Below are 13,329 nucleotides of genomic sequence, written 5' to 3' on the forward strand. Positions count from 1 at the left end.
TTTTTACTCTCAGCTAGAATTACTATATCATCAGCAAATTGTAGCATCTTTAACTTTACACCTTGTATTATTACTCTGGATCTAAATTGTTCTTTAACATCATTAACTGCTGGTTCTATGTAAAGATTAAAAAGTAACGCGTATAGGGAACATCCTTGTCGGACTCGCTTTTTTATTATGGCTTCTTTCTTATGTTCTTCAATTAGTACTGTTGCTGTTTGGTTCCTGTAAATGTTAGCAATTGTTCTTCTATCTCTGTATTTGAACCCTAATTTTTTTTAAATGCTGAACATTTTATTCCAGTCTGTTATCAAATGCCTTTTCTAGGTCTATAAATGCCAGGTATATTGGTTTGTTTTTTCATTAATCTTCCTTCTAGTATTAATCTGAGTGCAAAAATTGCATCCCTTGCATTTATACTTTTTTTGAAACCAAATTGGCCATCTAACATTTCTTCCTCTCTCCTCTCAATTCTTCTGTACAGACATCTAGTTAATATTTTTTATGCATGACTAGTTAAGCTAATTGTTCTGTATTCTTCACATTTATCTGCTCCTGCTTTCTTTGGTATCACATCTATGACACTTTTTAGTGTCTGACAGAACTTCCCTTTTTTCATAAATATTACACACCAGTTTGTATAATCTATGTATTGTTTCCTCACTTGCACTGCGTAGTTTTTGTGCAAATATTCCATATATTCCAGTAGCCATTTAAATGTTTTAATGCTCTCTTTAACTCAGATCTCAGTATTGCTTCTTCCCTTTCATCTTCTTCCACATCCACTTCTTCCTCATAGAAAATGATGATAATATAATTTTCTAATTCATTTCCTCCGCATTACTCTTAAATATATTCCACCTACTTGTTGACCTTTCCCTTCATATTATAAATTCGTGTATCATCTTTCTTTAACAGATTATTAGATTTTAATTTATGTACCCCAAAATTTTCCTTAACTTTCCTGTATTCTCCGTCTACTTTATCAATGATCATTTCTGTTACCTCTTCTGAACACTTTTCTTTAATCCACTCTTCTTTACTAGTTTGCACTTTCTGTTTATAGTATTTCTTAATTGTCGATAGTTTCTTTTACTTTCTTCATCACTATCATTCTTATATTTTTTACATTCATCCATAAACTGTAATATATCCTCCGATATCCAAGATTCCCACCAGTTCTCTTTGTTCTGCCTAAGTTCACTCCTGCTGATTTAAGAATTTCCTTTTTACCATTCTCCCATTCTTCTTCTACATTTTCTACCTTATCTTTTTTACTCAGACCTCTTGCGATGGTCTCCTCAAAAATCTTCTTTACCTCCTCTTCCTCAAGCATCTATAACCCATTCCACTGATACATCTGACATCTTTTCTTCAGGTTTTTAAACCCCAGTCGACATTTCATTATCACTAAATTATGACTGGTATGAATGTCTTCTCCAGGGTAAGCTTTGCAGTCGACGAAATGATTTGTAAATCTACGCTTAACCATGATATAATCTATCTGATACCTTGCAGTTATTACCTGCTTCCTCCATGTGCATATTCTTCTAGTATGATTTTTAAACTGGGTGTTGGCAATTACTAAATTACACACCGTGCAAAACTCTATAAGTTGGTCCTCTTTCAGTACTTTTGCCCAGCCCATATTCACTCATAATATTTCCTTCGTTGCCGTTTCCAATGCTTGCTTTCCAATCTCCAACTATTGGTAAATTTTCATCTCCTTTTATGTGATTAATTGCTTTATCAATTTCTTCATATACACACTCTACCTCATCATCATCATCGTGGCTGCTTGTAGGCATATAGATGTTAACAATCATTGTCGGTTTAGGTTTTGATTTTATCCTTATTACAATGATTCTATCACTATGCATTTTGAAATACTCTACTCTCTTCCTTATCTTCTTGTTCATTATGAAAACTACTTTTGCCTCCCCATTATTTGAAGCGGTGTTAATTATTCTAAAATTACTTGACCAAAACTCATTTTCTTCTTACCACCGAACCTCACTAATTCCTAATACAGCTACATTTAATCTATCCATTTCCCTCTTTAAATTTTCTAACCTACCACCCTTTTTTAGACTTCTAACATTCCACGCTCTGACTGGTAGAATGTTATTTTTTAATTTTCTGGTAACCCCTTCCTTAGTAATCCCCACCTGGAGATCTGAATGAGGGACTAGTTTACCTCTGGAATATTTTACCAAGGATGGCGTCTTTGTTACTACAGAGAGTTACATTTTCTTGGAAAAAAAGCAGCTGTAGTTTTCCATTGCTTTGTGCTGCACAGTATTCAGAAGATTAAATGATGATGATATGGCCATTCCTCTTCACCTATGCCCTTAACAACTACTGAAAGATGCTGCCCTCTTAATCTGGTTTTTAACAATACTCTCTGATATGGTTGCACCTTCAGTCCAGCTACTCTTTTTCACTGAGCATTCAACCCACCTCATCATCGGCAAGGTCTCAATGATTCACAGAGGGAGTGATAAGTATATTTGCATATAACATATTTCAGTCTTTTGCATCTTGTTTTAAAAGTAAAAATAATGGTAGCTTTACTATAGTTTGATATTTCACTTTTGAGTAATAATAATATTTGACTTACATACGAAACAATATTTGTTATCAATTCTTCTGATGAGTATCAAATGTGTTCCTCAATGAATTAGTAGTGTATCAAGATGTACCCTACAGATTAGTCATGTATCAAGTAACGCTATTTGCAAGATAAAACATTATCTTATGGCAGCTAATCGATGAAAATGTGAGATAATTAATAAATTATTATGTAACTTAAAATCATTTTTTTATTAAAGTATAAAACACTTTCCTTATGCTGATCATATTAGGTTTTTATCATTAAATAGTATTTTAATGGGTCATACTTTTTCAGAAGATAATAAAAATACAAATGACTTGAATACAACACTACTCCAGTCATTTTTTTTTTTTTTAATCTCTTGGTCCACTGTTAGGCATGCTTCAGAGTAGAAGAGGATTTGTAGCATGTCGGATAAAAGGCTAAGACACTACTACTCACACCATTGAGTCTGGCACTCCAGTAACTTACTGGAGTGCCGCACTCATATTCATTTTCTTTTATATATATATATATATATACACACACTATATCATATAATAATTATGTAATATAATTATTATAATATTCTTTTAGTTGTGTTTTGTATGGGAATTAGACCTTCTACAAATTTTAATCCTTCTGCCCATTAGTTTTCAATAATCTGTTCTGTTTCTACATTTAAAATGTCTATCTTCTTTATATAAGTGACAGCTGAAATGGTAATGCAAAATGGAGTGTAATGGGAGAACTAGATATTGAACTAATCGAAAAATCATTATTTAAATGTTGTAGTTTCATTCTTCTACTATTAATATTCTAAAACATTGACGTGTGCTCTTTAATTTTCTTTCAGTTACCATTGTTATCCAGAAAAATATTTCTTTGTCAGTGCATTAAAAACAATGTGCAGCGATTTAATTTTTAACTACAGAAAAAATGAATGCTGCAGTGACATTCATCATCGTTTAAAATGTGTTTATTGATGAAACAATTGATCAAGGTTGTGTGAGTTAGTGGGGCCATAAATTTCAAGTATTAGAAGCTAATAAAATGAATATTGAGGAATAACCTTGCAGTTGTCGACCAGTTTCTGTGACTTATGAAAAATAAATAAAGAAGGTTGATTTATATATTCTAAATGACCAACTAATCATATGACAAAGTTTACTGATAGATAAATAAAATGCTCTTACTTGTGCTTTTGAATTGTCTATCAAGATAGGCAGTTCAAAAGTACAAGTAAGGACACTTTATTACACAGTTGGATTACCATAAAGTCCGTTTGTGGCGGATGTCACTCAGAGATAGAAAAGAACAAAAATATCAAAAGGAATTTTGGCAACTGCTTCTTAACGGTATACTGATAAGGAAGATAACTTCATCAATATTTTGATGGGAGACGAAACATTGATTTACTTCTTTGACTCACAAGAAAAACGGCAGAGCATGTAATATCAGCGCTATGGTTGGCCTCAATCAAAAAAAATTCACAAACAATGCTCAATACAAATGCAATGTAAATGTTAAGCCTCAAAGTTAAGAAAGCTCAGTTAACTCATGGTAGAGGCGGATTGCTGGATTGGCAACTGGCTTACTATCTGCAACATATTGCTGCGGTACACTGTTACCACCACTGTAGTGTTTAAAGCGCCAACATTAATACACACACACACACACACCAGATACAAACTAATGTGAATATAATATGTATTTATTTTTTTTAGATTTTGACTAGAAATAGCTTTATTTGTATGCCTGCTATTTAAAATTCCAGAAAGAACATGGTTCTTTCTGCAGTCAAAATGGCTGGTGCAGTTAAAAAATTTCTAGACATATTCCACGAAAAATGAGTATTTTGATCACATTAAACTGATGTAAGTACCTACATTTATCTACAAATGTTATCATTATAAAAACAATTGCGAATTTTTAAAAAATAATACATATTTATAAAAACAAGAACAGTTTTTTTAGTCCTTTTTCTCTAAAGCACCATAGTAATTCAAAAGATAAGTCATCAGTTACAACCAATTTATCTTTTTTTTCAGTTTTTTGGTCCTTCTTTTCAGTCTACACATTAATTCACTTCCCTGACTGCCAAACTGAAACGATCTTCTCGAAGGATGTCTATTTTTCTAGTATCTGGGGTAATAGGTAAGACTAGATAACAGAAAAAAACAATATATTGTGCTTAGTGTAAAATAACTTTGTTAAACTAGAAATAAATCCAAATTTTTTCAAAAAGAGTTTAGAGATTTTGAGTAAAATCGTATAGATTAAGCCCACAGAGGCTAAATAAACGTAAAAATTTCGAAATTTAGTAAAAACAAAAAGTATTAACTTGTGGTAGATTTCAATAGATATTAAAAACAAATAATTTTCAATAGCCCAATATATCCCAAATTTTTTAAACAATACTTAGAAGTGTATTTCTGTGGCCTATTTTTTCAATTTCTACTCGTGAAAATAAGTAATATCTTGCTTAGATCCACTCAACGTGCACATTAAAAAAAATGTGCGGCAGGGAGTGTCCTCTTGACAGCAGTACACACAATTTGGTAGCTCATTTCTTTTAAATCTGTGTCTTTCTGGAGGTTGCGGTCAACAAATGTAATATCGACGAATACCATTATTTACTATGAATAATTATGTCAAATAGAATGCTAATGCTAGATGGATGTTAATTTTGAACTTGAGAGTATTATTGCTACTTTGAAATAAGTAAAAGGTAAACGCCAAAATAGTTTGGGCATGAATTGCTGTATGTCGGCCAAAATATCTAGAAGTCAAGTCTACTGTTTCACTCTCAATTTAATGTATACGGATCTATATTTTTCTAAAAATTTTGTCTTATATTTGATGGACATTTATCATTTGCTTTTAAAGAAAATTCTTCGACATGATTTTTCAAAGTTTTAGCTTTTACATACAACTCGCATCCTAAGTAAGTGTAATAAGAAGTTATCACACGTAGATTCGAGAAAAGTATGACGCATTTATATAATCCCAGAAGAGTTTGATCCGAGTAATAATTCGGAATGTATCCAGGAATTAGTAGCGAAAATATCAACGAATAAGAATAACTGAAACATAATATTAATATCATTCACAACCATATCTCTTTTCTGATTTTTTTATCGGTTTTATATTTTTTGTTAGTACGTTAGAAAAATTATCGATTAATCTATCGATTGTTTCAGTAACAGTTGGACAAAACTTATCCATATTTTTTAAAAATATATATGTGTTGTGGCTCGTGTTATAAAGGAGAATAATGATACACAGCATACAAAATGTGTTGTACGTTGTACATCTCTCTCTGTTCTTGTACAAAACTCAAGATAAGAGAAAAAAACAAAGAAAGCAAAGAAATAAAATCAATGTTTTTGGAATGTTACATGCTTTGTATACATTTTTTCCGATTTATCGACAATTTTTTCATTTGGAAATCTAGCAAACCATTTGAATACAAAGTTTCACTTTACATCATCATAAAATTTTGCGTCATGCTCCCCAAAAATTAGTTTCTTTAGTTTTATTTTTAATTAACTTATTTTTTACACGTATATTATTACTATCTATCTACTTTTATAAGCAAAAGATCCGTCTTATTCTATCGAAAATTGTATTATATAAAAAATAATATTGATTATTCTTAATGGATTTTGTATTCTATTTATTCCAATATTTATTAATTTACCTATTGTTGTAATTTAAAAAAAATCATTTCATTTAGTTGATTGAATATAGGTAAACAAACACTTATTTCGCAAAATAAAATGCTGGATAAACTCATCGATTTTTTTTCTGAAAAAAGAAGTATTCTTGTGTGTATATATGTTAAAATAAAATTGTACGAGCACTCACTCCATCTGTCATGCATAATTTCTTAACAAATTACCATAAATGGTTCTAAAATATTTTTTTATTGATATAAATATGGCTCTGATTGTTAGGTAAAGTTAACAAAAAACACAGCTAGTATTTGCCAAAAGAAATTGGACTTTATTGAAAATAAAACTAATGAACTTATGTTAGAATCATAACCTTAAAACGTAAAAAGAAATTATGAAATTAACATAAATTAATGATACTTAACATATCAGCTGAATCAACATTTGAACAATGATGTAAAATGCAAAAATACATGAATATACTTTTTTTTTAATACACAATGTAACAAAGCCTGAAAACAAGAGAACATAAACACCTTATTTTCAAATAGATACTTAAAAGATAACATCAATAGAAAGTGGAACTGGAAAACAGTTGCACTTCTAACATATACTATAATATGAAAATTAGCAGTGAACAGATGTCATTAACTTAGAAAAAATAAATTACAATAATTTCAGTATAAAAGGCGTTAATTACAATATAATCACATTAAAATAAGTAATAATATAAATAGAGTTTATTTTGATAAATAAGCATTCTTGAGAATACGAAAATGACAATGTCCTAAAACATACCTGCACATCAGGAGTAATTTTCTTTAGATTAATTTACGAGAAGTATTATGAATACAATGCATGAGTAGCAAAGAATTAATCTCGGCTATCAACAAGTTACACAAATAAATTATAGAGTTAATTACAATAACAAATCGTAATAATTAAACATGTAAAATAGGTAAGCCACCTATCATGATTGCACTTAAGTGAATGATTTTATTTTAACTAAACTTGAAATCGAAAGGCATAAGGTATGATGAACTGAATGTTCCACAAATTTCAATGATAAAATAACTGTTTAACGTAATAATGAAAATTGAACTTGCCTGTAGCACACAAATAATATCAAGATACGAACTCAGGGATGAAGGTACATGAACACATACAGCAATCCTGGGCGTAGTCCGCACTGGTGTATCAGGAATACTGAGGTGTGACGTGGTTTAGTGGTAGAATAATACGTAGCATCTCAGATATGTAGCGACGAGTTTGGAGATTATGCATGGATGAGAATATTATCACAAAGTTTGCAAGAAGATTGGTCATAGGCGACTGTACAGGAGGAATGTTGGATCTACTCTGCCGAAAAGATGGCTTGAAAGAAAAGAGGGGGAGACCAGATCCAGGTAGTGGACAGGAGAGAGTGTGTGTAAAAAACAAGAGATGTGTGCATGTATTAGTATGGAAACGAATGAATAACGGGTGTATGAAAAGGGTAGTCAAAAATAATTCGAGAAATGAATGCACGCGGTCACTAGGGATGGAGGGAGACAGTCTAGCTGGCGCCAGAAATGTCCAACACGAGAACAAATAATCAAACAGGTACAAATGACAAGCCTAAAAATACGAAACATAGTAAAATTTAACATGCCTGTAACAAATAACAGGGCCCAACCCTAGCTTAGAATTCATTTGAAAATAACGGAAACTTTACGCTTAACGGCGTAAACACTGATAAAAGAATTGAGGTGAACTGTCTTCTAAATCGAGGCCAGTGTGGCTTCACGAAAGGAGTTGGCACTGAGGATTGCAACTTAAATGCTGTTGCCGAGGTGAAAAGCGCCGACTGTTATATGTTTTGACAATTTTTATAGATATAGAGGCAGCTTTTCCTTACTTGTGTTGGAGTTCTGTTTTCTATGAGTTGAAACACCGTAATGTTCCCGTAGCCCTGCAGGCCGTAGTAAGTGACTATTTGTCTAATCGTACGGCTCTGTTTAAAGATGCGCATCTAGCTGTGGAAAAATCCGTCACCAGGGGAAGCCCAAGGGTAGCAGAATTCCGTTCTAGGTCACTTGCTTTGGAACCTGGTATTTGACGGGTTTCTGGGTTTGACATTCCCAGAAGGGATCACAGCCCATGTTTTCGCCGATGATTGTCTCCTTATAGTTCGTGGTAATTCATGACCGCAGCTAGAAGATCCCCCTGAAACTTAGAGATCAAGGGGAAAATTGGCCACTCACAAGCGGCGAGTCAATGTGGCGAGAGCCCCATTGTCGGAACGTCTGGGAGTTCCATATGCGGTTGCTATGTTCAACCGACATCAGTAGTTTTACTTAAGGGAAAGACACCTAACGCACTGCTGTGGAAAGCTAACCTTGAGATATATGGCTGACCATTAGCCAGTTACGACAACAAGCGCTTTAATATGGTGGACAGATACTTGCTGGCATTCAACAACCCAGTCGTGGCAGCGAATTGCTGTCTAGAAGTAAATTTTAATTTATGGATGTCATATATATTTTTAGTAGTTGACTGGGTGCACCTATTTATTTTAGTAAATATATGATAAGTGAGCTGTTGGGACACGTAAGCCTGTGGTATATAGCACCGCGCTTAGTCCGCTCACGCTGTTAGGTAAGCCCTAGGAGCTATTTAGGACACTTGTCACGAAACTGTTTCGAGCTTCAGCAACCGTTTGTGGCACAGACATTCAGTCTTATGCTTTAGGGCGAACGAATGGGGTGGTGGCAGGAGAAATGCCAAGCAAATCTATATCTTTACCTCCGGAATATTTTACCAAGGAAGACACCTCCATCTTTGTTATATGAAAATTGCAGAGTTAAATTTTCTTGAAAAAAAACAGCTGTAGTTTTTCATTGCTTTCAGCTGTGTAGTACTCAGAAGGATGAGTGATGTTGATAATGCCATTTAAGTCCTCCATGCCTACACCCTTAACAATTACTGAAAGAGCTGCTGCCCTCTTTCAGAAATCATTTCTTATTCTGGCTCTCAACAGATACCTCTCTGATATGGTTGCACTTAATCTGTGTTTATATAGAGAGATATTAACCATTCAAAAGAAAGATTAAAATACGTATTTATACCAGCAGTTCCCAAAATGCAAAATTTTCTAAATCAATTACAGATATATTCCTGTACAGGGAAAATAATAATGCAGTAAATCATGCTTTTCCTTTTACACTGACAGCTGAATGTCTGTGTAAAGGAGAAGTATTACATTGTAAAGTTCTCTAGATCCTTGCTGTTTTACTTCAGAATTAAAATAAAAAGTAAAAAAAAAAGAAAGATACAGTTAAAGGATAGTTAATAAACCACTCTCTGTTACTTTTTTTTATTTATTGTAACAATAAAATTTTTATTTGCTATATAATTATACTTTTAATTAATTAATTTTTTTAAATATTTTTTATAGGATGCTGGATTTAATTTTGTAACAGCTGTAGGGTGCTTCTACTATTAAACAGAATCACTCATCAACAGCATTTTCAACACTACCCCTTGTTAGTAATTTCTGCTTTATCAAACTTCAATCTTGTATAAAAAGTATTCATCTAAATCAGAAACCTAAAATGAAACAAAACATGTTTAAAATGAAGTAATGCACAATTTAGTAAATTATATTGTTCATAATTAAGAGTTATATTTCTGGGAGATTTTTATGGCAAAATAGGTAATAATCAGTCATTTGTGAAGGAACAATTCAGTACATTAACCTTTTTGATAGTGATAGAACCAATACTTATAAAAAATTTAAATGATAGAAGCATCAAATACAAGTGGCAGAAACTTGTTAGCGTATTTTGCAGATTTTTCATAATTGATAATGGTAAGGTAACAATTAGTGCACCTTATGTGAAGTAGTATCATTTATAAGCTATTTTCATTGCACTTAATGTTATAGTTTTTAAGAATTTTCATTGGGGTGGGATTTTTTTTCTGATCAATTGGAGATGGAAATTTCTTTGGAGAATATAATGTAATAATCACTATAATATTCTTTCTTTTTCTGTTTATGCTCTGGAACCACCATAAGGTATTATTTCAGAGAATGGATGAGGAAGATATGATTGAATGTAAATGACGTGGTGTAGTCTTGTATAGTCTCAGGTCAACCAATAATAACGTAATTAATAATGCTCTGCCATTTTAAATCGATTACTCCTTGCGAAGTTAAATGTAATCGCATGGTATTATTGTTTATTGCTGCCACTTTATGAATGCTGAACCAATTTACATGAAATATTTATCAAATTATAACCACTGTGATTATGTCAGCAATGGGGATCATGATTTGAAACAGAACAAAGTAGCAGTAAAAATTTTATTTTGGCATTTGTAGCTTAATTCTATCTTAACTATTTATTTAAACCTATGTTCCAAATTTATATGTCAAGATCAGTGACTAGTATGATTTATAAGCAGTCTGAAATCTAAAGGCACATACCTGTGCCTCAACAACTCTTTTAAAGAATGTTTGAAATGGCTCACCTTTTGTATTCTTGCCCCTTAAACCTTCTTCAACTTTCTGTAATGACTGTATCCAAATATATGCATTCATATACATTGCTCCAATATGTATACACTGTTACCTTGCATATCTCTGTTCAAACATATTTTTATATAGCAATACCCCTTGAATTTCATGTTGAATTTCACAGTGTACATATTATGAAGCCAGTAGCAAGTAATGTTCAAGATGGTATTTCTTCCTTATCTTTTTGCTTCAATCTTTTTCTTATATCATCCATTTTTTTTTTGTCTTCCGTCATTTGACTGGTTTGATGCAGCATTCCAAAATTCCCTATCTAGTGCTAGTCGTTTCATTTCAGTATACATCCTACATCCCTAACAATTTGTTTTACATAATCCAAACATGGCCTGCCTACACCATTTTTCCCTTCTACCTGTCCTTTCAATATTAAAGCGACTATTCCAGGATGCCTTAGTATGTGGCCTATAAGTCTTATAGGCCTCTTATAGGTCTAGACTTATGGGTCTCTTCTTTTAACTATATTTTTCCAAATGCTTCTTTCTTCATCTATTTGCCCCAATACCTCTTCATTTGTCAATTTATCCACCCATCTGATTTTTAACATTCTCCTATAGCACCTGTTTTCAAAAGCTTCTAATCTTTTCTTCTCAGATACTCCGATTGTCCAAGTTTCACTTCCATATAAAGCGACACTCCAAACATACACTTTCAAAAATCTTTTCCTGACATTTAAATTAATTTTTGATATAAACAAATTATATTTCTTACTGAAGGCTCGTATAGCATGTGCTATTCGGCATTTTATATCGCTACTGCTTCGTCCATCTTTAGTAATTTTACTTCCCAAATAACAAAATTCTTCTACCTCCATAATCTTTTCTCCTCCTATTTTCACATTCAGTGGTCCATCTTTGTTATTTCTACTACATTTCATTACTTTGGTTTTGTTCTTGTTTATTTTCATGCGATAGTTCTTGCGTAGGACTTCATCTATGCCGTTCATTGTTTCTTCTAAATCCTTTTTACTCTCGGCTAGAATTACTATATCATCAGCAAATCGTAGCATCTTTATCTTTTCACCTTGTACTGTTACTATGATTGTAAATTGTTCTTTAACATCATTAACTGTTATTCCATGTAAAGATTAAAAGGTAACGAAGATAGGGAACATCTTTAACGGACTCCCTTTCTTATTATGGCTTCTTTCTTATGTTCTTCAATTGTTACTGTTACTGTTTGGTTCCTGTACATGTTAGCAATTGTTCTTCTATCTATGTATTTGAACCCTAATTTTTTTAAAATGCTGAACATTTTATTCCAGTCTACGTTATCGAATACCTTTTCTAGGTCTATAAACATCAAGTATGTGGTTTGATTTTATTTAATCTTCCTTCTACTATTAATCTGAGGCCTAAAATTGCTTCCCTTGTCCCTATACTTTTCCTGAAACCAAATTGGTCTTCTCCTAACACTTCTTCCACTCTCCTCTCAATTCTTCTGTATAGAATTCTAGTTAAGTTTTTTCATGCATGACTAGTTAAACTAATTGTTCTGTATTCTTCACATTTATCTGCCCCTGCTTTCTTTGATATCATTACTATAACATTTTTTTGAAGTCCGACGGGAATTCCCCTTTTTCAAAAATATTACTCACCAGTTGTGTATAATCTATCAATCGCTTCCTTCCCTGCACTGGGCAGTAATTCTACAGGTATTCCGTCTATTCCAGGAGCCTTCCTCTCATTTAAATCTTTTAATGCTCTCTTAAATTCAGATCTCAGTATTGTTTCGCCCTTTTCATCCTCTTCGACTTGCTCTTCTTCCTCTATAACACCATTTTCTTATTCATTTCCTCCGTATAACCCTTCAATAAATTCCACCCATCTATAACTTTACCTTTCGTATTATATATTGGTGTACCATCTTTGTTTAACACATTATTAGATTTTAATTTATGTACCCCAAAATTTTCCTTAACTTTCCTGTATGCTTCGTCTATTTTAACAATGTTCATTTCTCTGTCCACTTCTGAACACTTTTCTTTAAGCCACTCTTCTTTTGCCAGTTTGCACTTCCTGTTTATAGCATTTCTTAATTGCCGATAGTTCCTTTTACTTTCTTCATCACTAGCATTCTTATATTTTCTACGTTCATCCATCAGCTACAATATATCGTCTGAAACCCAAGGTTTTCTACCAGTTCTCTTTATTCCGCCTAAGTTTGCATCTGCTGATTTAAGAATTTCCTTTTTAACATTCTCCCATTCTTCTTCTACATTTTCTACCTTATCTTTTTTACTCAGACCTTCTCGATGTCCTCCTCAAAAATCTCCTCTTCCTCAAGCTTCTCTAAATTCCACCGATTCATCTGACACCTTTTCTTCAGGTTTTCAAACCCCAATCTACATTTCATTATCCGCAAATTATGGTCGCTATCAATGTCTGCTCCAGGGTAAGTTTTGCAGTCAACGAGTTGATTTCTAAATCTTTGCTTAACCATAATATAATCTATCTGATACCTTGCAGTATCGCCTGGCTTTTTCC

At 32.6% G+C, this 13,329-nt stretch overlaps 1 protein-coding gene across 4 annotated transcripts in view; it reads right to left on the reverse strand.

Annotated features, from left to right (window-relative positions):
* Positions 1-9,609: 9,609 nt before the first annotated feature.
* LOC142333180 (uncharacterized) overlaps positions 9,610-13,329 on the reverse strand; it is a 107,837-nt gene continuing 104,117 nt past the window's right edge. For all 4 annotated transcript variants that reach the window (XM_075380132.1, XM_075380130.1, XM_075380131.1 and 1 more), the window contains one exon: positions 9,610-9,858. In XM_075380132.1, the coding sequence (XP_075236247.1) occupies positions 9,814-9,858 (45 nt within the window). In that variant the 3' untranslated portion in view covers positions 9,610-9,813. The remainder of the gene's footprint in view (positions 9,859-13,329) is intronic.

This window comes from Lycorma delicatula, chromosome 12, assembly GCF_047948215.1.
Source record: "Lycorma delicatula isolate Av1 chromosome 12, ASM4794821v1, whole genome shotgun sequence".
Classification (NCBI taxonomy): domain Eukaryota; kingdom Metazoa; phylum Arthropoda; class Insecta; order Hemiptera; family Fulgoridae; genus Lycorma; species Lycorma delicatula.